Source organism: Chiloscyllium plagiosum, chromosome 11 (assembly GCF_004010195.1).
Source record: "Chiloscyllium plagiosum isolate BGI_BamShark_2017 chromosome 11, ASM401019v2, whole genome shotgun sequence".
In the NCBI taxonomy this organism is placed as follows: domain Eukaryota; kingdom Metazoa; phylum Chordata; class Chondrichthyes; order Orectolobiformes; family Hemiscylliidae; genus Chiloscyllium; species Chiloscyllium plagiosum.
The window spans coordinates 65,712,099-65,738,696 of record NC_057720.1 but is presented as its reverse complement, the minus strand read 5'-3'; the positions used below and the strand labels follow the sequence as shown (position 1 = coordinate 65,738,696).

Below are 26,598 nucleotides of genomic sequence, written 5' to 3'. Positions count from 1 at the left end.
GTGTGTGTTTTTGTGCATGTCTGTATGTGTATGTGTTTGATGTTTATCTGTGTCTCTGTGTGTTTGCGTGTCTGTATGTGAGTTTGTATACATATCTGTATGTGTGTTTGTGCACATGTCTGTATGTGTGTGTTCGTGTCTGTGTGCATATGTGTACATGTCTGTATGTGTGTATGTTTGTGTCTATGTGTATGTGTGAGTATGTGCATATGTGTTTGTGAACAGCATGTGATATTACAGAGGCTACATTTAATGGTTTTCTCAGGCTAGCAGTTATACAATTTATCTTTCTTACATTCAAGTAAACCATATAATTTTCCAGTGAAAACAAAATTTAATTGGAGAAAGATATAGCTGTGTGTGAGAAAGAACTTAAACCACTGTTTCAGTCTAGCAGGATGGTTGAGAAAAGTGGAGCCGATTCAGCGCTCTGGAAAATTTAAATTACATTATCTTCCCTTTTCTGCTGAACACTGCCCCTTTATAACTTTGTATATGTGTGTGTACCTATTTGTGCATGTATAGGTAAGGATGTATATGTGCACCTATGCATATGTGCATAGACATGTGTGACTATGTATCTATGTGTATGCGCCTGTTTCATACATGTATGTGCATACCTATGTATATGTGTCTGTATGTACATGTGTGGGTATATTCATGTCTATACCTATGTATATGTCTGTATGTGTACATGTGCATTTATATATGTATGCCTATGTGCTTGTTTTAATGTGTTAATGGATATGTGGTATGAGTACTAGTATACATGTGTGGAACATGAGGGATGTGTTTGCAACACTCAAAATAATTACCTGTTTGAATATCACCCTATCTCGGTCCAAATAATCTGGAACCTTCACATCAGAATTTTGGTATCCTGAATATTTTAGTTGTTGTGCAGTTTCAATGAATCTTCCACAGTAGTCAATCCCAATTACCTAGTGCAAAGAATTAAAGGGCATGTCGTGATATGAAGTGCTTGACATAAATAGCATGCTGAGGAAGTTCTCAATCCCTGCAGCATCTTGGTCAGACACTGGAGGGGAGGACTAGAGGGGGTCTTCACCGATTACACATATTGGGAAAGGGGTGATGATGGTGACAGATTTTGGGAGAAAAAGGAAGAGGGAAATGAAATGATAGCTTGCAAGGATTTGCTTTTTGAGGAGGGGGTGAGGATTCCAGACTTAAAGGAGAGGGACAATAGATGATGAGACAGAACTATCCAAGATGTCAGCTATATGAGGAAAGGAACCTAATAGTCAGCAGTTCAGGTGGACTAAGGAGGAGGGAACAGGAGGTGGAACTCATGGACAGGATGAGCTCAGAGAGGGTGAGGGAGATAGAACGATGTAAGGTCCGGGCCAGGACATGGCGGTTTTGAAGGAGAGTGGCCCGGTGGGTTTGTGATGTGGGGATGCGGAAGTGATTGAAACAGTTGATTGAATTGTCTCAATGTTAATGACAAAAACATTTTTGCGGCTTTCACATTTACTGGCAGATGACAGCAGGACCGGATAGTGTTTTATATAATTCGTTAGGTCTTGTGATGAATGGTTAAACCAGTTAGCCACCATATCCTTTCAAATGTGTGTCTCTTAGACTTAAGAAAGCAGAAATGAGGGCAGTATCAGGGGACTGGAGATAGCTGAGAGAGAGAGAGAAAGAGGGAGAAAGAGAGAGGGAGAAAGAGAGGGAGAGAGAGAGAGAAATAGTTTAATGGGAGCGAGGGCAGCAGATTTTGAGGTGAGATGCTGAGTGATCAGAATCAATAGCTAGACTGCTGGGATTTTGAAAGTGCAGTTGTAAGTGAATTGAGCGATGACATTTTTCTTGGGACAGGTACTGAAATCTGGAGCATCGGGGTGTGATGGGGGTGGGGCAGTGAACAGAGATGGCCTCATCTGCCAGTGATACAAAAGCAGTAGTGAGGCCAAGAAATGAAACGGTCAAGCAAACAACCATGAGTGTGAATTATGATGTTTACGTGGAGGACGGAGAGATTAGCAAGGACAGGGAGGGCAGTGAACTCAAAGGAGAGGCAACTTGGTTGGGACGGAAGTTGAAATCGCTGAGGATGAGAAATTGCTCAGTGTAGAGGCAATGGGAGAACATTTGCGAAAATATCTCAGTGAGAAAATACTGATGGCATCAGACGGATGGCAGAGAACAAGGATTTTAAATGGAAGTTGAAAGAGATTCAGTGAGATTCTCAAAGGAGGAGAAAGTGCGAGTAGAGTAGAGCAGTCAGGCCACGATGTGGTCTAATGATAGGAGCCTCACACTACGCCCACAGTCTTGGCACAGCAAGTGGTGGAAGGTATAGGGAGGGTTCCATTGAGTAGGAAGGTGTTGTCCCCTCTCAGCCAATTTCTATCAAGACCATAGTATTAATACAATCATCCCCTGGTAAGTTCTCAATAATATGTGCCTTGTTCACAAGTGAACAGACATCATAGAAAGAGAGGTCGAGAGGGGAAGTGAGAACTGATTCATTGGCAGAGAGCACAGAGTAAGGACTGAGAGGCTGAGTTGGATGGGAAGGAGCTAAGCAAGATTAGGTACTGGGCTGGAAGGGCAGCATTGTGGGATGGGACAGAAGGAATCGCTGCTCAGAAAAATTCATGCCGACAAAGGGTGGGATAACAGTTAAGTCTCCCTCTGCTGCTGTAAATTACATTATGTTTGGGCATCAGGAGAGAATAGGGTCAGACCCATCTACAATGCTGTAAATGGCTACTTTCTACACCCATGTTTAGAGAATGGTCATGTTCAGATTTATACTTGTAGCCAATAGAAATAGAACAAAATTCAATAACAACAAAAGGAGAAAGAAGGGGAGAATAACATATTTAGAATATAGATATGTAAGGTCAGTTAAAATGTCACCTTGCAAAACAACTGGGTTAACATGAAGGAGATGAGACCAGTTCCACTGCCTAGAACAAGGCATGTGCTGCCAGCTAGCTGCTGTTCCTTGATCACCCGATTGCACACTCCATACAACTGGCTGCAGTAACTTGCTTTGCTCAGGTCTCCGTACTCCAGCTCAAGCTGTTCCTGTGTAAATTATACAGTACAACAAGAATATTTCCACAATATACAAGGAAAAGAACATGAGGAGTTTTATAACCAGGTGAGAACTCCGAGACCCAGCAAACTGCTCCCCTTTATAAAGCTCTTAGCTGAGTAAAGAAAATGTATAAAGTATTTATTTATGATTTTGTTTCAGTCACCTTCCTCTATGTGGAGCACATCTCAGAACACCGCTTATTTTCTCTGGCCACTTCAAAGGCCTTCCATGAAATGTAAGTTTGCTTTCGAATTGAAGCTTTCTGCCTCACGTAAATTCATAATCCTGGTTTCTAATGCATGCCATGACTGAGATTGCAAATTAACTGGAATCTGCACCCATTTGGGTGAGTGTTTGCTTCATGAGACTATGATCCAAAATAAATAGAGTACTCTGTTGCCAGTGGAAATATATAATAAGGTGGTATTTGCCAATATTATCTGCTCCAGGATGTGTGGATAAGCTCTACCTTTTCAAAGTAGCTGGACCACCAATCTGTGCACATGTTGGGAAAATATCTCATTCTTTGTTACTGCCAGATCAAATTTTGACTGGATGATTCTGATATGAGGAGCTATATAAAATAGTTCAGCAAAGTGGACTTGATTATCTTTAAAACTAAGAAGCTTTATTGGATGACCTCAATGACGTGTTCAAGTTCGTGATGTCGATTGACAATATCGATCCAAAGAAATGCCTAACTTTGGGAAATGTTTTAATACTAAGGACCAAAGTAAAAAGAACAGGTAAGTGGAGAGTCAAAAAAAATCTTTCAGAACTTTCATGTTTCTTGTTCATCAAAAACAAAGTATGTAAATTGATTTGAGCCACACTTGAGACATCCTAGGCCCTGTATCTTCAATACTAATCCACTGACAGGTTTGATGCCACACAGTGTTCTGACTTGAAATCACATAAAGCTAATTGTTGATATATGCATTTAAATATATCCTTAACTTTCCGTGTGCTGGAAACCTAGTCTCAGCCAGTCTGGCAGTCGTGAATAACAAGGTGGATGAAAATACTTCCATACCCAGAAAGGACCAATCAATATGGTTCGGCAATGAGGGACACAGGTAGAACTTTGGCTGTTATGCTATTTCCTTACACATTCAAACAATAACATGGACATTGTCTCAACAATACTTCTTTTTGGAAGTGGTTCTGAGCCATAATTAAACGTACTCAAGGTTTATGAGGATGTTGCCTGGTATGAAAGGTGCTAGCTATGAAGAAAGGTTGAGTACGTTAGGTTTATTTTCATTAGAAAAAAGGAGATTGAAGGGGGACCTGATTGAGGTTTATAAAATCATGAAGGGTATAGACAGAGTGGATAGAGACAAGCTTTTTCCCAGGGTGAAGGATTCAATAACGAGAGGTCATGCTTTCAAGGTGAGAGGTGGAAAGTTTAAGGGGGATTCACGTGGCAAGTACTTCACACGGAGGGTGGTGGGCATTTGGAACGCGTTGCCAGCAGAGGTGGTAGAGGCAGGCACGGTAGATTCATTTAAGACGCATCTGGATAAATGCATGAGTAGGGGGGAGTAGAGGGATACAGATGCTTAGGAATTAGGCGACAGGTTTAGACAGTACATTTGGATCGGCTCAGGCTTGGAGGGTTGAAGGGCCTGTTCCTGGGCTGTAAATTTTCTTTGTTCTTTGTTCAAACATTAATTCTTTGATGTTCAGAGCTTGCACATGTTGTCTTATGCTGATAGTAGTCCCCAGGAAGAAAACTCTTGTTCTATTTATTGCTCAGTGGAAAAATAAACAGTTTCTGAGCTTTACTGACCAGGAAGGTTGCCCTTTGCAACTCGTTTCTGGTTTTGGCTGGACCAATGTAGAGACAGAAGCACAGTGCTGCTGCTCCTAGTCTGGCCCACACTCTGATGGATTCGTAGTCCTGGGCCTTGAGAGATAGGACAAAGCATCTCAGGCCCTTGGGATAGAGAGAAAAAAAACCCTATAATGATTCCTATTCTTGTTCACTGCTCTGTTAAACCTGCTGGAAAGTTTGTTTATTGAGCGAGGATACAGCTTGTTTCTGGTATTCCCCCACTCTCTTTTCCCACAGTTGAATAGCCTGTGGACCGCAGCTCATCACTGGACTCAATTATGATGAACAGGTTATGTTGCATTTTACACATCTGAACCATTTCTATGAGGAGTGGAAAAGAAACATCAGAGAAAATGACTGAAGAAGAAAATTGAATATTAGCATGACATTACCCACAGGTTCTATAACACGATTACTGTGAGCCTTGCGTGGAGCATCCATTATAACAGAAAGCAGCAATTCCAGGATCAAATATGAAAATCTTCATGGTTGACATTGGGATTTAATGTCACAATTATTCATGGGAGTGCTATTTTACTCATTTTTGATGTACCTCTACTTAATCAATACTATTTAGAATACATTTGATCCAAGTCACTTAATTCATCTTATCCAAAACTTGCGAAAAAAAAAATCTTTCAGCGAATCTAGATACATCAAACCGTTAAGTGAGCTTATTGAGGCTGCTGGCTTCAGAAAGATGCAGCATTGCCCTACCTGCACAGCAACATCCGTCTCATACTGCAGCTGAGTGTTGGCACTTGGAACGGTGATCATTTGCACAGTCTCCTTGGGAACAGTGATTGAGTTATCTGGTGAAAACACATGTCTCTTCAGTAAAAAATCCCTTTACTGTGGAAAATGCCTGAAGAGTTCCAATGCAAAGCCTAAAGATGCTTTTCTTGTTTTGCAAACCGTTGAACATCATACAAGATATGACCACGGCGCTCCTAAAGTTAAAGGCACATTTCAGCCATACGGACAATATACTATTAGATTCTTCAGACAGAAGGTTTAAGGCATGATGCAACAACTTTGTTACACTGCCAATTACCTCAGATCATATTTTGATCATTTTTTTGCATTATCAATTATCAAATGCGATTGCTTAAACCCTCTAAGATACAAAGCCAACAGTGACACTGTTTTATTCCTCAAACTAGGAAATTTAGCACTTGCAGAGGCAAGCTATACTTCCAATGATGCCCACATCCTCATTTCGAATCTTGCCCTGCACGCATTTCAATCAAAGAAGTCTCACATTTTAAAAAGTGATCAGAAACCTAAAGCCACCTTCAATGTTGTTGATATCGTGGGAGCAGCATTCATCCATGTCCACTGGCATGACACCAGTTTGACAACATGGAGGTGAATGTGATGCAAGATTAGGATTTCAACCTGTTTATAACAGTGAAACTGGAGCATCGCATCAGAGCGATTATGTCATATCAGAGACTGAAGAAAAGGACACTAGGTCATGTCCCTGGCAACTAACAAGGTGAGAGTGTAATAAATGACAGAACATCAGGTTATAGTCCAACAGGTCTATTTGAAATCACAAGCTTTCAGAGCTCTGCTCCTTCATCAGGTGAAATGACACTTCACCTGACAAAGGAGCAATGCTCCAAAAGCTTGTGATTTCAAATAAACCTGTTGGACTATAACCTGGTGTTATGTGATTCTAACTTTGTCCACCCAGTTCAACACTGGCACCTCTACATCAAGGTGAGAGTGTACAAAAATATGATGGGATATCTTTAAAATTTAGAGAATGTTAGCAAGCATTGAAGCAGAATGCAATTTTTCAAGTATTTAAGTTTGTATTTAAATAATGGTCAACAGTATTCAACAGTCTGGTTATCCTAAACCATTAATAGTTAATTACAATAAAAGAAACAAGGGGTTAGGATATGTGTGTGCAGCTGTGTTGTTTATCAACTGCAAATATTGACACTCTAAGGTGACAATGCTGGAATCACTTTTGTTTCCGACATGTTCAATATTTCCAAGAAATGATGATGTGATTTGACCCACATGAAGGAAAATGACTAAATTTACTGATAATACAAAATAATAAGATGAACTTCACTCTAAAACTTGAGCTTCAAAAATAATTAAACAATGAGTCATGACGAAGAATCATAGCCCTGAATTACTTAGGAACACATTGAACTTTTAAGAACTAAGGGTTGTTGTGTTTTCTTTTTGAAGAAAAAGGACATACAAACCAGAGGTGGTTGAGAATGCAATTCAGAGCCTGTCTGGAAAATTGAAAGAGCATGGAATGTTGCCTGGAAGGGTGTCAAAGAATTTCAAAAGGCACGTCAAAGGAAGAAATACAATCCAAACATCTGAAGCATCTTCAATGAGTTACAAACTAGATTGTGGTCATGATGTGGGGTCACAAAAAGCTGGCTGGGTGTAAGATACAACTGTGTTTTAATTACTAAGAAGCTCATCCTATCTTTAGCTCAAGAAACCTGGTTAAGTTTAAAAGATAAAGACATTGGAATTAGGAGAGGGAAGGGATCCTTTCTTTCAAGTTAATCCTGTTGCAACCAACAAATGGAGCATTCGAATGAAGAAAGGGAGCCAGATCTTCGAGAAAATGTTCTAATTCAAAGGGTCATAACATACTGGGTCACTTGCCCAGGGACTAGTTAAAACAAAAGATATAGGTGGGCAGGTGGTGTATTTTCAAAGACTAAATAGGGATCAGAGTATACACAGAATGGAAAGATACAGATTGTACCGAACCTGAGGGGTCCAAATACCAAATTCCCTGAAAGTCCAAATGCATATTGATAGTGTGGGTAAAAGGTAGATAGTGGGGGGTTTAATTGGGTATATAATTTAATATTCTGACAATATTGGGCTGTCTGAAATTGTTTTGTATGAATCCGATTCACAAGAAAAATATGAGGCCATAGGTATGATGAGAGGCATGAGTTTCTCTAACTATTACCACTTGACTATAGAATGAGATTCATGCAGTTTTATAAAATCAGGATGGATCTGATAATGAATAGAAGAGGTTTGCCCAAACTGTGGAACCAGTGATGGGGGATTACCATTGAAGAGAGTAAGAAAAAGAAAGGTTCTCTGTGCAGAGAGTACTGGGCATGTATTGTTTTGTGAAGGGGAATGGTTATTGCAGAAATCCATATGCTTCTGAAACAGGACTATACCAGGTTATTGGGGAGAAGGCCGGATGTGAGGTTAGTTTTGGATTGTACCATCAGAAAGCTGGCACAGACGTGATAGGTCCAGCTGGCTTATTCAATACTGTGAACCTCTCAGTTAGAGATTGCCCCAAAACTAAAAGTGCTGTTAAAGCAAACAAATAAATATAACCATTCCTAGTCACCCCACCTCAGGAGCACTGGGAGGCAGCACAGGGGGGGGTCATATCTTAATCTGAGAAAAATATTCAAGCTTATTGATTCCCTTCAGCTTTCTAATTGAGATGCTGTGTTTCAAGTATTTGTGTTAAAGTTTCAAGCTAACAGATCTATATTACTATCCTTAAAAATACACTTCACTGTAATGCACCATCTCTTCTAAACAAAATTAGATCAACTCCCTTAGGTTTTTACTCTTAATATACACATTTGGTTTCTAGATGCATTATCATTGTTTCCCTTTCTCCCCACTGAAAGACATTCATGGGATTTGGGACTTCTCTGATTTGGAAGGCATTTTCATATCAGATGGTGAATGGCCCCAAACTGTGTGGTGATTCTCTTGTCTATACCTGGAGTAATTGTCTCAGCATTCACCACTCTCACTGGAGTTTTCAACAGACCACATGTTCTGACCAAGCGAAAACCCAGGTGTTGGAAAAAGTGCCTCCTGAAGGCAAACCTTGCAAATCGTGATGCCTCGTCACCTGTCGAGATCCAAGAACCACCCTGTTGACACAATAAAATCAAAGCCAATAATCCCAGCAGGAATGCAATTTTCATCAAATCTTCCTCAGGCTTTCCAAAGGCACAGCCAATGAAATGCTGTCGAAATGCCGTCACTATTGCAGTGTTAAGCAAATAAGTCAGCCAAATTTGGCACAGTAAGATCCCACAAACTTCAATGACAAAATAACCAGATCATTTTTGTTGGAGATATTGGTCAGGCCATCAGGAGATGACTTGTTGGTCTCGGAAAAATGCCAAGTTTTAAAAAAATATTTATATTGAGAGGATTTGTGATCTTACCTCAACAATCCAAAAGACAGCAACAGTGCAACTCTCCCTCAGTACGGCACCAAAGTATAACTGAGTTTCCATGTGGAGTCTCTGAAGTGGATCTTACATTTCTCAGCAAAGGAGCAAGAATGCTTCCTCTGACCTCATGATAATGTATTGTTTCTGATTCAATAGGCTTCCACATCAAGGCTGAAGGAGTCTTTCCTTTCAAATATCAGCCGAATGTCACCAATTTGGTCACTCTGTCATATCCAATTACCTCAGCAAAGTCAGTGTAAATCCTTTGCAGTTCCCAAAAATTATCAAGCGATGATATATTTATCCATCTTCACACTGCTACCACTTAATCTTCTCTCTTCTTGAGCATGTATGATTGTGCACCCAGTGAGGAAAGGGAAGTTCTTTATGGAGAAATAAAGTCTACACCTATTCCTAAATCTCCAAATCTGATTTCTGACCAGATCTTTACTCAGATTCATATTGAAGGATTTAATCAAGTCAATCTCAGACATTCCCTTAAATAAAAAACTATGACGGCTTTCAACGCTTTCATTGAGAGATACTTATTACATCTCATAAACTAATACTTGCGTGTTGGAAGGGGAGTGGCTTGTAGGTGTACTGCCCACTCCCACCCTCCCCAGCTCTGTCAGAAGCGAAGTTGATATCTAACTGAGTGACCTTAAACAAAACCAGCACCCGGCCGCAATGCACTCTGGACAATCTTAAAAAGGACTTCTGCCCTTCAGAGAAAGGATGCCCCACCTTCAAGAGCTGCTAGCGAATTAGCACAGAACCGAGTAGTGTACAAGTAATCTCTGGGAAGAATGGATAAGACCATAAGACATAGGAGCAAAAATTAGGATATTCAGCCCATCAAGTCTGCTCCGCCATTCAATCATGGCTGATAAATTTCTCGACCCCATTCTCCCACTTTCCCTACATAACCCTTGGTTCCCTTGATAGTCAAGAATCTATCTATTTCAGTCTTAAATATATTTAATGACCTATGCTCCATAGCCTTCTGAGGCAGTGAATTCCATAGGTTAACCACTCTCTGGCTGAAGATATTTCTCCTGGTCTCCGTTGCAAAAAGTTTTCACTTTACTCTAAGGCCGTGCCCACGGGTCCTAGTCTTTCCTACCAATGGAAACATCTTCCTAATATCTACTCTGTCCAGGCCATTCAGTATTCAGTAAGTTTCAATTAGATCCTCCCTCATCCTTCTAAACTTCATCGAGTATAAACCCGGAGTCCTCAAATGTTCCTCATATGTTAAGCTTTTCATTCCTAGGACCATTCTTGTGAACCTCCTCTGAACATGCTCCAGGGTGGGTACTTCCTTCCTGAGATATTGGGCCCAAAACTGCACTCTATATTCTAAATGTGGATTACCAGAGCCTTATAGAGCCTCAGGAGTACATCCCTGCTTTTATATTCATTGGCAATTCAGGAAAGGTAATCTGAACTTTTAGACAGACACAGAGCAGGAAACCTAGGGTTGAATACAAGGGACGATGATGAGCTTTGCTGGTTAGCATATAATGGCAAGAGGTGGATTGATGGCTGAAGGACCTCAGTAGGCCAAAGGGTGAGCAGCACCTTAACCAGCTCCATCTTGCCAGTCTGAGTCAGGGGTTGACAGGAAGGCCATCCGGTCAATAGGAAGATGGTGCAGTAACAGAAAGATGGAACTGGGGATTGGGAGGAGGTGGATGGGATGGAGACGAGTGGATGGGAAGGAGGTGGGTGGGAAGGAGGTGGGCAGGAAGGAGGTTAATGGGAAGGCTGGGCATGGGGGTGGTGAATATTGGAACTCCTATACTCACTGATTTGCCATAATTTAGATGGGAAAGCTAAAAAAACTCTAGGAAAACTGGGATTTATGCAGTCATTTTCAATAGCTCCTCATAAAAGTCCTGGCCATTGATCTGGAAAACTCCCATGAAGGGCATTTCTTTAACATATAGAAAACACTGGCAGCCATTTCAAGAGAAAGTAAAGACTTATCAGTGTGATCTTGAAGGATGGAAGCTGAGGGGAGGAATTGCTAGGTTAGGGAAGGCTGCATTTATCTTTCTGGAGACTAGAGGTACACATCTGCTTTTCCTCACTTTACACAAATGCAATTCACAGTCCAGATGGGCTGCTTTTTCAGCTGCAAAGATAGTGTGGATCAAATTCTCTCTATCACCAGAGCTGCGGGAGCTTCCCTCATTCAGATCCTGGGGAAAAGTGTATCACGCGCTCAATGACATAATTTGGAACTAACTTGTACCCGCCTGCCTCAGATTGCCCACCAGCAAGACCTTGCAGGTTACCATTATAATGGACCCCGAGCTGGTCAGTCACCTTCTGGTTGTTCTGAAGCTTCCCCCCTGCACAGTTCCTGCTCAGTGAACTGAACTAAATGAATCTGACCAATATAGGAAAAGTATTGCGTGGAATATACCAGAATCATTGTATGCTGTCCATCAAAGCTGGAGCTGGAGAAGTCATCATACAGGTACATGGTATCAAACCCTGGAAGACCGTTAAAATGATCTTCTATCCATACCCAGACATTGCCGAACACATCATGAAAACCTGCTTCATTGGGTGGATACATAGTCACGGGCTGCAGAGAACATAAAGGAGAACAATGAACATTGAATGCCAAATTGTGTTTTCAACTCTGATCATTACGACAGTAAAGCTATCAAGGCACTAGAAAAGATCAACCAAATTGATTTCTACTTCAAGCAGCTGAAAATTTGACTGGTGATGAAGAGTTTAGGATAGATTACACTGGAGAAAAGAAGATTCAGTGGAAGTATTATGTAAATAGCCTATATTTTTAAAGGGTTAGGCAAATGACCTCTAGTAATATGCTCATAATTGCCAAAACGTGACACCAAGAGATTGCACCTTTGGATTAAGAGAGAAGCTACACAGACAGATTAAATTGTATTATTTTGAACAGAGGATATCAAAGTGAGCCTCAGATCAGTCTAGGGTCATGCTCTTTAAAACAATTGAAGAGAGCATAGGCAGATAGGCAATACAGTGACCAATTGAGGGTGATTTATTCTGGGTTAGAAGTCAGGACTGCAGAATCCTTGCCTTTTGCAATACTTCCAAGGGAAGTTAACTGTCATCCACAAGTAATTTAGGCACAACTACTTTGCCATCAATTCATCACCAGGACTTTTTATTACTTCTTTATGAAATAATAGCCTAAACAAAATCAGGAATCAGAAAAGATTACTTGACCTCAAAAGACTGTTTCCTTTTTGATTATATTAATTCCACTTTTTCAAAAACTGAAGGGTCTGTTTCCGTAATGTACATCTCTATGACTCAATGACTCTATGACTCCAATGTACAATTCTGGTCTCCCTGATATAACAGGAAGGGTTCAGAAAGGATTCACAAGGATTTTGCCAAAGTTGAAAGGTTTGAGCTATAGGAAGAGGCTGAATATGCTGGGGCTGGTTTCCCTGGAGTGTCAGAGGCTGAGGGGTGACCTTATGGAGATTTATAAAATCATGAGAGGCATGGATTGAGTAAATAGACAAATTCTTTTCCCTGGAGTTGGGGGAGTCTAAAACAAGAGGGCAAAGGTTTAAGGGGAGAGGGGTAAGATTTAAAAGAGACCTAAAGAGCAACTTTTTCACGCAGAGGGTGATGCGTGTATGGAATGAGCTGCCAGAGGAAGTGGTGGAGGCTGGTACAATTACAACACTTAAAAAGCACCTGGATGGGTATATGAATAGGAAGGGTTTAGAGGGATATCGGCCAAATGCTGGTAAATGGGACTAGATTAGTTTAGTTGGCATGGACGAGTTGGTCTGAAGGGTCTGTTTCTGTGCTGTACATCTCTATGACTCTCTGACCTGAAGTATCTACAAACAGTATAGTCAGCTAAACATGAAACTAATACCATTACTTTTGAGAAAATTCATGGGTGAACTGACAATGTGTTAGTCAGAATAGAAATTATTCTAAAATTACATTTGTTTTCTTTGGAAGAAGTGGTGCTGTGGTTTGCAAAATTATGATGTAAATTATCAATGTTGATAATTTAATATCTGCACATTGATTAAAAAGTGTCAGTCATAAAGAACAGAAAGCAAGAAATAGTTTAAATGTTTTGAATTTGTTTTTCTAATGAATGAAGGAATTGAAATAAAAACCGAATCATAGAGTCATACAGCACAGAAACTGACCCTTCCATGGAAACAGACCTTCGGTCCAACTCATCCATGCCCACCGGACATTCCAATCTGACCTAGTCCCATTTGCCAGCATTTGGCCGTATCCCTTTAAACCCTTCCTATTCATTTACCCATTCTGATGCCTTTTAACGGTTAGAATAGTACCTGTCTCCACCACTTGCTCTGGCAGCTCATTCCACACATGAACCACCCTCTGCTTGAAAAAGTTGCTCATTACGTCCCTTTTACATTTTTCCCCTCTCACCTTAAATAGGTGCTGTCTAGTTTGGACTCCCCCATCCTAGGAAATGTTGAAGATAGATTAAGGAGGTGGATAGGTGAAGTCCTGTTCAACCAAAGAGACTTTTGTTGTCTACTAGATTTTAAAACTAAATCATATATTGCATTCAATTCTGGTGCCACATTATAGAAAGGAAGGGCTGCGTAGGTTAAGTTATTATATTTTACATTAGGATTAAACCTCGGCACAACATCGTGGGCCAAAGGGCCTGTTCTGTGCTGTACTTTTCTATGTTCTATGTTCTATGTGGAGGACTTGGAGAGGGTTGCAGAAGAGGTTTACCAGGATACTGCCTGGATTAGAGGGTATGAGCTATAAGGAGAGGCTGGAAAAACTTGGGTTGTTTTCTCTGGAGAGGTAGAGGCTGAGGGGAGACTTGATAGAATTCTATAAAATTATGAGATACAAAGATAGACAGTCTGAATCTTTTTCCCAGATTTGAAATGTCTAAAATTAGAGGGGGAGAGGTGAGAGGAGGAAAGTTCAAAGGAGATGTGGGGGCAAGTTTTTTTACACAGAGAGTGGTAGGAGTCTGGAACGCATTGCCAGAGGTGGTGTTGGAGGCAGATATATCAGGGGTTCTTAAGAGACTTTTAGATAAGCATCTAAAGGATGGACTAAGGGTAGGCAGAAGGGATTAGTTCAATTTGGTGTCGTGTTTGGGACAATGTCATAGGCCAAAGGGCCAGTACCTGTGCAGTGCAGTTCTATGTTCTATATTCTTACCAATGTTTTGTCTGCAGTGGGTCAATATGGCAACACCTTAATTTCCACTAGGACCCTGCAGCCCTCCGGACTCAATATCAAATTCAATAAATTTTAGGGTCTGAACTCCCCCATGCCCTAACCCCTACCACACACACCAGTTATCACACAGTCTGCCATTACACACTACCTATTCTTAGCCACTAACGGTCTCTATTAACAGCTATTTATCCTCTCAGCCAGATCATCATTAACTCCTGTGTCTGTCCAATTGTTCTTCTCTCTCTTTGGGCTCTATCCGTACCTATCAGTTACTCCTCACCCCCTCCCCCATTCTCTCTTCTGCATATAAACTGACATTTTCCTAGCTACCACCAGTTCTGAGGAAGGGTCACTGGACCTGAAATGTTCATTTTTGATTCCTATTCACAGCTGCTGCCTGACCGGCTTTTCCAGCAACTTCTGCTTTTGTTTCAACATGGCCATAGTGGCTACAGTATGAAGCTAATAATGGAAAAGAAAATTAATACAAAAGAACTAAATCATGTTTTGAGGGGTAAACTCAAGATCAGGACTGGGCAACACTGGTTACGGGAAAAAGCACAGCAACAAAGTGGCTTGTGTTTGGAAAGACAGAATAAATACAGCACTATGGAAACCAGACAACAGATATAATTTTTAAAAAGTTCCCAAGGTATAAAGCTTTGCTCACCATAGAAAATTGAGATGAATAGAAGAGCAAAGCAAAGGAATCTAAGAAACTGTCCAGGAGAAGGGAAATGGAAAATGACCTGATTATAAAAAATACACATGGAACAAAATGCTAATATCTATAAGTATATTCAGAGTAAGCACTATGAACATGAAATACTGAAACTATGCTTTTTATTCACACATGGGATGCAGGCGTCTTTGGCTCGGCCAACATTTGTTGCCCATCTCTAACAACCGTTGAATGTTCTCAAAGGTGACTTGGTATCAAGTGCGTAAATTAAATGAATTTAAAAATCACACAACACCAGGTTATAGTCCAACAGGTTTATTTGGAAGTATAAGCTTTCAGGGCGCTGCTCCTTTGCAGGTAGCTAGTGGGGCAGGATCATGGGACACAGATTTTATAATAAAATTTCAAAGTGCCATACAGCTAATGTGAAGTATTGAACAAATCTAGATTGCTGTTAAGTCTTTAATCACTTAGAATGGGGATATAGGGTTCAATTGACTAATACCTGATGAAGGAGTGGCGCTCCAAAAGCTTATACTGCCAAATAAACCTGTTGGAATATAACCTGGTTTTGTGTGATTTTTAACTTTGTCCACCCCAGTCCAACTGGCATCCCCATATCAAATGAAATGAATTCTTGTTTGTATTCACAGTAGAGACCACAGACCATCTCCTCAGTCACAGCAACTGAGTTTCCGGTGTGGGGAAGATGGTAGCGACCCAGTACAAAGCCTGGCAACATTTTGAAGCTGATTTTTGAACCTTGTGTCTCTTCATGTCACAATTTGGATCCTCTGGGAATTAGCAGAAATCCAAATATATCATGAATTCTGACATTTAACAAGTATATTGGTGAGCTCCATTTTCCTTAGGTATTGAGTGAAACACATTCAACAGTTTAATTTAGGGTCACTAACATGTTGCCATTTTCAAGACATCTTAAATATGTCCTCAGCATCCCTAAGAGGTAATAGCACAAATTTAAATGGAATAAATATCACTTACCGTCGGAGAGCCGAAAGCCAGGTTGATGTTACTTTTCTTCTTTAAATCATCACAAAATATCGGATCAGACGTAATGCCATCTCCCAAAGGCTTCTGCGAAAAGCAGATTAGATGGATGTTGTCATCAGGATGACAACCACCTGCATACCGAGTCACTATTCAGGTGAATGTGCAAATATAAAAGTAGGTACATGGGAACACAACAAACAGCACATTCCCCTCCAAGCCACTCACCATCCTGATTTGGAAATTTATCGCCGTTCCTTCACTGTCACTGCATCAAAATCCTGGAATTGCCTCCCTAATAGCATCATAGGTCAACCTTCAACAGGTGGACTGCAGCAGCACAAGAGGGCAGTTCACCATCACCTTCTCAAGGGCAATAAGTGCTGGCCAACCACCAACACCCATGTCCCATGAGTCAATTTTTAAAAAATGTATTGAAATGAGGTCATTGTGATAATTTTAACATTGGTTGACAGATCAGCCTTCTGTTATGACTTGTGTTCACAATCATCCAAAGTTACAATCACCCCAGTGACACCCATCCAATGTGATTCAGACTATTGTGAGAGCTGTCCAAAATGTGATGTGGGTTGTTATGTAAAGGCAAAAGGTTATATTCAAGGGAACATATGAGCTATATTTAAACAATGACAATCACATGGCTAAGACACTTTTCAACATGAAACTGAGCACAAAGACTGAGAAAGACCCATGTTTAATTCCTGGAATGTTAGCTCATCTTTCACTGAGAAGAGCATTCATCTGCTCACTATAGAAAATATGCTCAATTTGGAAAAAAATCAATTGGTTCTCACTCCTGCAGAATGGAGACCCTCCTGTTGGAAGAATTTTGTTTGATCACAGAATATAAATGTGGTTGGGTTTGTCAATGAGGCCGTCTATGGAGTCTACTGTTCAAGTTAGACTTATGGACAAAATTTAAATGTCATCCTTGCTGGCATGAAGTAGTGAATATATAAGATCCTTGTTAAATGTAGGAGAGTTTGGAGAATATATTGACATTTCTTGGCTTAGGAAGTCTTAAGTCAGTGATCAGGACTGGTTGGTTGTCAACTTTACATGTTTTACTCAGTTTTCTTATAATCTCCCAAATAGAAGCAAAATGTTCAGCAACGTTCAACCCACAGTCTGTTCTAAGAAATTTGATAAGCCTTGCTATTTCCAGGCTACTGTAGTATTCATCCATAAGGGGGAGATACAGCCTCCCAAGATTCCCACGCCAACTAACTGATCCCAGATGTCCACCTTACATTGTGTGTTGACTTGGTTAATAGACTAGTTACTGCTGTCACTCGAATTAGAAAATGGTAGGGCGCAGTGGAGTCAAACATCACCTCAGGATTTCTCCTGAAGGAGCATTGTGATTCTAAAGGCACAAGCTGCTCTTTCAGACCGCAGCAAAGTGATTTTCTCCTTTGCAAGGCTTTAAAATGAGTTCTGGCACTTTCGTCTGTAGATTGATTTCTGGAAGCCTACTTGCTTACAGTCAGCGTCATACTTGAGCTTCACCCTGTGGTGACAATATGTGAATTTACCTTGACAGAAATTAGGGAAAGGAGTAGGCCATTCATTCCCTTGAACCTGCTCTGCCATTTGATAAGGTGTTGGTTGATTTAGTTGTGGATTCTACTCTACTTTCTTATCTACCTCCTATAACCTTTGACTGCTTTGTCAAGCAATAATCTGTCTAACTCAGCCTTACAAAATATTCAATTATCCAGCATCCACTACTCTCTGTGGAAAAGAATTTCACACTCTCTCCTCATCCCAATGGGAGACCCATATCTTTAATCTATGTTTACGAGTTCTCTCAACATCCTTTCAGCATCCATCCATTTGGATTAGAGTGTAGAATATCTAGGGTAATGACCAGGATAGGGAGCATATTCTAATCAAAACCAGGATGCCAATGTATTCGTTCAGAATAGATTGTGGAGATGAAAGCTTTGTTCACGAACGAACAAACACGCTAGAGAGAAAAGCAGAAAGGAATGGCAGAATCCAAAGGACAAGTAGTGAGTGAGTGAGTTGGTTGCTAGGATGGAGGATGGATAGGTAACTCATTAGATGCACCAGGCTAGTAGATGGGCAAATAGGGATAACCGGGCACCCGGAGTTGGTGTTTATAGAAGGCATCAGTTGGTGACAGAATGAGTCTTACAGAGAATTCTAAGAAAGGCCCAGGGCGTAGTTGTTGCTTTAATCCAAACAGCATTCATGTCTGGGATTAGGGCAGGTCAGTGAGAAGGCAGATAGTGGTCATGTCCAGATGGGATTTTAAAGATGCACAAAGCACCCAGTAGGAGAGATGTAAATGCTGCCTGATCACTGTGAGGTAGGAAAGAGGGAAGTAATACAGTAAGAACTGAGTGAAGCCAAAAGAAAGGGAGACAGACATAACAGAGAAGCTGCAACCAAACTGTGCACAGAAATAGATACATAGAGAACTCTGATGATACATTCATAACAGAGCTTAGAAGAGTCAGAAGATTTTGTCTCAAAAAAATCACAAAGTGTTACACTTGGTACATTGGGTACCCAAGAACCACGATATAACGTTACCATGTCTGATTAACCAACTGTCAGTGCACAGCTGCTAAACTAAAGCACTAAAGCACACCACACAGCCAACTCCCAAACTCAACACACACTTTCCTTCCCAATGAGCCATTTTGCTGTCTTCATGGATAAAGAAAGCAATCTCTGACCTGGCCTGCATCATATAAAGCAACTGGTCTGTCCGAACGCTCCGATGGAGAATTCCCAGTGGAATTGTCTTTATCAAGTAATCCAATCTTTGAAAGCAGACATTATAAGCAAAAAACAGTAAACCTTGTGAATAATGCATATTGGTTTGACTTGCATTATTGGTCTTTTGCTGACTTTGCTGTTTGCAGTTGGAGGAACATTGGCAGATTATCTCCCACTAGTCCCTGCCTCAGTCACAACAGAACTGTGGTGTGGTACCCCTTCTGATACTCGCTTTGATCAATTAACCCCACACAAATGGAGACAGAATACCGATCGTTCTGCTCTCATGCAAGTTTGCTATAACGTGATTGACGAATTGGGGACAATGTACTGAACTTTCAGAGGAACTCCATAAGGACAGCTTGAAGAGTTCAGCACTTTTAACACTACGTTTGGAAAATCTCTATTTTTGCAAGATAAAACAATGATTACAAGATATAAACCAAATTGAAACACATTATTGTATCACTGGTATGTAATATCGTTACAATGAAACTAATACAAGGCGACATTGCTTCTTCCCCCAAACACAACATCAAAACTACCATGAAGTTGATCCCCACTAGACATTTTCCTTCATCACAAAGGGAAGACTACAGGGAACTGAACAACCCAATGAGCTGAAGGTTGCACTATAACAAAGCTTTGAAATGAAGGTCTTTTTACACGGTGTTCCAGTGTTAAGAGTGCATGAAAATAAATGCGTTTCTAAAACAGACTGTACCCAAAATCTAAAATGGGTTGGGCTGAATACCTTGCTGCCACCACGCATGAGATGATGCTCAGCTTCTGTTGGGAGACGGTATCCGCTGCCTTTCCACATACAAAATGCTTTTGCTTCATGATAGTTGACTTCTACTGGCCAGTCCCAGGGCATTGGGAGGATATCAAACATAGCTCTGTACCTGCAGGAATGAATGCAGATTGAATCTCCCGGAGTCTGACTTAATCTATTTAACATCTTCCCACCATTTCTTCATTCGCTTCTGAAAGCACTGATTAATTAGAGAACTGGTACCTCATTCAAATGACTATTCTTGTGACAGTAATCAGTACTGGGATAACTGGCTAATTCTCCTCTTCCTGACCTGAGAAACATTAAGGTCAATTCCCACTATTTTAACTGGGTACTGGCAATTTACTTAACCATTCAAGCTAAAATTTGGCCTTTCCTCTCAATCTCCTAAATCACCAAGGTAACTTTTCTGACTGGATGTACAATCAACAAGGAGCTGACCTCATGCACATTCTGTAATGACTGTCAGCAATGGTAAGATTTCTGCCTGGGAATAAGTGGAGACAGTGAGCAAATCACGCTTTCAGTGGATACACTGGATTCTGGCCAGGATTCAGTATCTCAATAATAACAATGGGCCAGATTTTCCCAGGAGTGGGAATCTCATAAAGATTGAAGAGGGGGGCTGGTTCTTAGGCCCCTGACAGTGTAGAGTTAGGGTCTGGGGGATGGAATGTTCTAAGGGAGCTAGAGGTTGGAGAGTGTGAGGCAAGTATGGGATCAGTTTAACAGTTACTCAGGAATTAGAATATGTATTTAATAGTCCAACTCTTCCTGAATTTTATTTAATTTCCATCAGAACCTTCTGTAGTTTCTGATTTAAAAGGATACGTTCAGATTTTTAAACATTCATTCATGGAATGGCCAGGCCAGCATTTAATACCCTAATTGCCCAGAAGACAGTTAAGAGTCAACTACATTGCTGTGGGTCTGGAGTCACATGTAGGCCAGACCAGGTAAGGACAGCAGTTTCCTTCCTTAAAGGGCATTAGTGAATCAGATGGGTTCCAGGCAAAGAGGAATTGTCCATTGGAAAATTAAATTTCCTGGACAATTTTTTTGGAGTGTGCTATGATGGAGATTCCTAATGGTCTCCAGATGCATTTCCCACAACCATCTGTCCAGCAGAAAATCCAGGCCACTAAATGGCAATACATGATAATGACTATATCCTTAAGGAGACTAGATAACAATATTTATTGACCTCTGGTTACACAGCACAGATTCATTCAGGAGTTTTATTTACGCCTGCACTCTTGCAGTTACCTGTACTCTGGCAATTCTTCCTCTTCAACGCCATTCAAACACCATCCGTTCTGATTGCCACTCGGAGGTTCTTCTGTGCAGCCTACTTCTCCACTGGTTTTAGTGGCTTTATCCGGTTGGCAATGTGAGTAACTTGCAAGGGCTGCTCCACAGCCAGACTTGCATCCTATGCAAAGTTAAATGTTAAAGCACTTAACTCCAGGGCCCTTATAGTTTATGCCATGAAAGTGATCTTTCTTATCCACTTTTCACCATTTTCCCTTCATGAGATTGCTAGCCTTTTGACAGAGCGACACAGGACTGGTCCTCACTGTGGAGTGCCAGGATACAGAGAATGCCACATGGATCAGCTTTGTTATGGCTTCCCAATCCCCATCCTGCAAGTGCCATCCTTGCCAAGATCAGCTCGGTCAGCAAAAACTGAGGATGACAATTGGAAGCCCCTGATCTTATGATTAGGAAACAGTAGCATGATGCTGTCACTGGCTCAGCTATTAGGAAACTGACTGCATTACAGGCAACCTTAAATTATTTGCCCTCCCCATGAGATAAACAGCATTGAAATAGCCCGTTGCTACCAGCAGGAATCAGATCTTGTTGGAACATGGAATGTTTTGCTGCAGAAAGTACATGAGATAAAGGCCATTGTGGGTGGCACGGTGGCACAGTGGTTAGCACTGTTGCCTCACAGCGCCAGAGACCCAGGTTCAATTCCCGCCTCAGGCGACTCTCTGTGTGGAGTTTGCACATTCTCCCCGTGTCTGTGTGGGTTTCTTCTGGGTGCTCCGGTTTCCTCCCATAGTCCAAAAAAAAATGTGCAGGTTAGGTGAATTGGCCATGCTAAACTGCCTGTAGTGTTAGGTGAAGGGGTAAATGTATTGGCGGGTTGGTGTAGACTTTTTGGGCTGAAGGGCCTGTTTCCACACTGTAAGTAATCTAATCTAAAAAACCATTACATCTTTCAAAGACTAATTTACGACATTTGGATGGGTATAGAAATAGGAAAGGTTTAGAAGGATATGGGCCAATCACAGGCAAATGGAATTAGCTTAGTTTGGGAAACTTGGTGGGCATGAATCAGTTGGACTGCAGGGTCTGATTTTATGCTGTATGACTCTATGACTCACAGACTCTAGAAGTATTTGAAACCGAGGAAGATAACCTTGTGGTTATGGGGCCAGAACTAGGCAGTGGGATTTGTTTTGGATTGTTGTAGCAACGAGTTGGCACAGAAACAATGACCAGGATAACCACCTTTTATCTGTGTGTTGGGCAACTACCATCTGATGGGGGAAGCCTGAGAAAATGTGAGCAGATAAGATAAAATAGACAGTGAATATCGATCAGTGATGAATGTACTGCAGGAGGGTGATCACTTACTGATCATATTGAAATTCTGGACATTAAAAAGCAACATGTAACAATAATGCCATTGATGTTTCTGGTTGAAAAGTGCTTTTAAATCTTTCTGAATTTATATTCGGACATGTTGTATCCTAGTAACACAGGTGCAGGCTGCACACTGATGTAATTCTCACAAAATGCACACAGATAATATTTACATACCTTGTTTTGTTAATATTCAAAGTGAAACCATACAATGCAAACCAAAAGCAGTCTCATGTCCTTCTTCCTACTATTTCAAGTATATTTTGAATATAGCTACTATCTCTCAGATGATAAAAGCAGATGAATATTGATTTGGTATCTAATTAAACAATAGAGGCATTGGTGCAACTTCATGATCCCGACAAACTGGCACATATTCAGCTGTATTATACTATCATTTCTATTCAGACTGCAATATTGTAACCTCAGTCTTTGCTCCATTCTCTGTCTTAGTGCGCATTCCCCGCAGTGAGGCTGGAATCATAGAATTTACCCTGATCATTCAACACAGTATACTGGTGACCAGTTACAGGTCATTTAATTTTTCAAATACAGCATCACTGGCAACTTTGTGCTCTGTTGAATACAGAACTAGACAGATTTGATTGTTCCAGCTTTTTTTTAATAATGAGTTAATTAAATACTGAATGCAATTTTTTTTCTCAACGCAGGAAATGCAAATTGCTTTGGGAGAGAGATTTCACAAATGAGCCATTGATTCAGTCACCAGGGCTTGCATGGACATTGTGACAGATGACACAGGAAAACTACATGGGAAATGTTGATATAACTTAAAAATGATAAGTACTGACAAAATAATGTGGCTAAGAATTGCAACATAACAAAGCAAGGTGGCAGAAAACTTTCACCCTCCTACATATAATACATGTTTGGATGTATTTAGTTTAACAAAGTTTTGCATTCATTTTTGATACAGCATTCAATTGCTTCACTGGACAGGGAATTCCACAGTAACTTCTTCACCCAAAAGGTTGTGAATTTGTGAATGTTTTTAAGTCAACGATAGATTTTTGAACAGTGAAGGAGTTAAGGGTTATGGTGAGTGGGCGGGTAAGTGGAGCTGATCCATGAAAAGATCAGCCATGATCTTATTGAACAGCAGAGTAGGCTCGACGGGCCAGGTGGCCTACTCCTGCTCCTATTTATTATGTTCTTATTCCCTTTAAATAATCACGCTTTGTTCTCCTTCAGAATTCGATTGAACTTTCTGCCATTTCTAGAATTTTCTACTTGTATCAGGGGCTTGGTTTTTCTATCTTCTGCCAGAAGAATGACATCAATGTTTAACTTGCACCTACGATCCAAGGATACAAGACCGTGAATTCAGAAATATTTAAAAGTACTTTCCAAACAGAAGTACTGATGAGATTACCGTTAAACAATTCCTTGGATAATGAGGACCACTGTAAAATTTCTGGGCTTGGGATCTGCCTCTTGATGGTGTTCAAATGATTTTTTGGAATTCAAGGGAATATATCAGATTATTGTGGGAAATGGTTACTGAAAAAAACTAGTGGCTTATACCTTTTGTACAGACCCAGAATGTAGGATGATGAGCCTGGCGGAATTTCCTCCACTCCCAGCCTTCCTTGGTCCAGTAAACCTTCTTTCCATATCCTCCAGCCTGTACAAACTTCAGATATTCCCCATTCATTATTAGGTATTTGCTGGCTTCAAAATCTGGAACACTACAGGATTGCATTAGAAATCAGTTACAACAACAATAACCCATATTTATATAGTGCCTTTAATGTATAATGCCCAAAGGTTAAAGAAAGAATCTGCATTTATATGGTCTCTCTGAAATTTCACTCAGCATGAGCCAATGGTGGGCAGGTTGTTGGAGGGGATTCTGAGGAAAACAATTGACATGTATTTGGAAAGGCAAGGACTGATTATGGAGAGTCAACATGCCTCCGTGTGTGGGAAATTGTTAAGAGTGTGGTGCTGGAAAAGCACAGCAGGTCAGGCAGCATCGAAGGAGCAGGAAAATTGACATTTTGTGCAAAAGCCCTTCACTAGGAATGAGGCTGGGAGCCTTGGGGATAAATGGGAGGGAGGGTGGGGCTGTGGTTAAGGTAACTGAGAGTGCAATAGGTGGATGGAGGTAGGAGTGAAGGTGATAGGTCGGATGGGAGGGTGGAGCGGATAGGTGGGAAGGAAGATGGACAGATTGGACAGGTCATGAGGGCGGTGTTGAGCTGGAAGGGTGGAACGTGGGGGAGAGGAAATGAGGAAACTGGTGAAATCCACATTGATGCGCTGGGGTTGGAGGGTCCCGAGTCGGAAGCGGAGGCATTTTTCCTCCAGGCACCGGGTGGTGAGGGAGCGGCGATGGAGGAGGCATGTCCTTGGCTGAGTGGAAGGGGGAGTTGAAGTGTTTGGCCACGGGGCAGCAGGTTGTGTGGTGCAAGTGTCCTGGACATGATCTCTGAAACGCTCTGCGAGTAAGCGTCCGGTCTCCTCAATGTAGAGGAGAGCACATCGGGAGCAACGGATACAGTAAATGACATTGGTGGATGTGCAGGTGAAACTTTGATGGATGTGGAAGGCTCCTTTGGAGCCTTGGATGGAGGTGAGGGAGGAGGTGTGGCCTCAGGTTTTGCAATTCCTGCGGTGACAGGGGAAGGTGCCGGGGGAGGGTGGGTTGTTGGGGGGCGTGTTCGCAGAGGGAACGGTCTTTATGGAAAGCGGATAGGGGTGGGGAGGGAAATATATCTGTAGTGGTGGCGTCCACTTGGAGGTGGTCCAAAATGGCGGAGGATGTATTTGGAGGTTGGCGGGGTGGAAGGTGAGGACCGGGGATTCTGTCCTTGTTGTGGTTGGAGGGGTGGGGTTCAAGGGCGGTGGTGTGGGACGTGAATGAGATTGTTGGAGGGCATCATCAACCACCCGGGAGGGGAAATTTCGGTCATTCAAGAAGGAGGCAATCTGATGTGTTCTGTGGTGGAACTGGTCCTCCTGGGAGCAGATGCGGCAGAGGCGGAGGCATTGGGAATAAGGGATAGCATTTTTGCAGGAGGCAGTGTGGGAGGAGGTGTAATCCAGGTAGCTGTGGGAGTCAGTGGGTTTGTAGAAAATGTCAGTGTCGAGTCGGTCAGCATTGATGGAGGTGGAGAGATTCAGGCAGGGGAGAGAGGTATCAGACATGGTCCAGGTGAATTTAAGTACCCCTTTTCCATTACACACTTCTAGATCTAAAATGGTGTTTCCTCTAGTTGGCTATTCAACTGGATACAAAATTGGCTTGAGTGCAGGAGACAGAGGATGATGGTAGAGGTTGCTTTTCGGAGGCCTGTAACCAGGGGGTGTGCCACAAGGATCAGAGCTGGGTCCTCTGCTTCTTGTCATTTATATAAATGACTTGGATGTGAATCTAAGAACTATTGTTAGTATGTTTGCAGATGACACCAAAATTGGTGGTGTAGTGGACAGTGAAGGCTATCTCAGAGTACAACTGGACATTGATCAGATGGGCCATTGAGCCGAGGAGTGGCAGGATGGAGTTTAATTTAGATAAATGTGAGGTGTGGCATTTTGGGAAGACAAACCAGGGCAGGAATTATACAATTAATGATACGGCCCTGGGGAGTGTTGCCAAATAATGTGATCTAGAGGTACAAGTACATAGTTTCTTGAAAGGGGAGTCACAGGTAGACAGGATGGTGAAAAAGGCATTTGGGACACTTGCCTTCATTGGTCAGAATATTGAGTTAGGAGTTGGGACTTCATGTTGAGAATGTAGAGGACATTGGTGAGACCACTTTCAGAACATCGCATACAGTTCTGGTCACCCTTCTACAGGAAAGATGTTGTCAAACTTGAGAGAGCACAGAAAAGATTTAGAAGGATGTTGCCAGGGCTGGAGGGTTTGTGGAGAGGCTGAATAGAGTCATAGAGTCATAGAGATGTACAGCATGGAAACAGACCCGTCCATGCCAACCAGATATCCCAACCCAATCTAGTCCCACCTGCCAGCACCTGGCCCATATCCCTCCAAACCCTTCCTAGTCATATACCCATCCAAATGCCTCTTAAATGTTGCATTGTACCAGCCTCCACCACATCCTCTGGCAGCTCATTCCATACACGTACCACCCTCTGCATGAAAAGGTTGCCCCTTAGGTCTCTTTTATATTTTTCCCCTCTCACCCTAAACCTATGCCCTCTAGTCCTGGACTCCCCGACCCCAGGGAAAAGACTTTGCCTATTTATCCTATCCATGACCCTCATAATTTTGTAAACCTCTATAAGGTCACCCCTCAGCCTCCGACACTCCAGGGAAAACAGCCCCAGCCTGTT

General features: G+C 41.6%; 1 protein-coding gene across 3 annotated transcripts in view; it reads right to left on the bottom strand.

Moving 5' to 3' along the window:
* Positions 1 to 26,598, bottom strand: part of LOC122554494 (ergothioneine biosynthesis protein 1-like) — a 73,536-nt gene that overhangs the window by 16,883 nt on the left and 30,055 nt on the right. For all 3 annotated transcript variants that reach the window (XR_006313007.1, XM_043699615.1, XM_043699617.1), the window contains 9 exons: positions 23,821 to 23,984; positions 20,887 to 21,052; positions 19,579 to 19,729; positions 16,047 to 16,139; positions 11,568 to 11,732; positions 8,668 to 8,824; positions 5,631 to 5,725; positions 2,893 to 3,063; positions 816 to 941 (listed from right to left, as the gene is read on the bottom strand). Coding sequence is in view for 2 of the 3 variants with exons in the window: in XM_043699615.1 (XP_043555550.1) it covers positions 816 to 941; positions 2,893 to 3,063; positions 5,631 to 5,725; positions 8,668 to 8,824; positions 11,568 to 11,732; positions 16,047 to 16,139; positions 19,579 to 19,729; positions 20,887 to 21,052; positions 23,821 to 23,984 (1,288 nt within the window). In the remaining variant the exon portion in view is untranslated. The remainder of the gene's footprint in view (positions 1 to 815; positions 942 to 2,892; positions 3,064 to 5,630; positions 5,726 to 8,667; positions 8,825 to 11,567; positions 11,733 to 16,046; positions 16,140 to 19,578; positions 19,730 to 20,886; positions 21,053 to 23,820; positions 23,985 to 26,598) is intronic.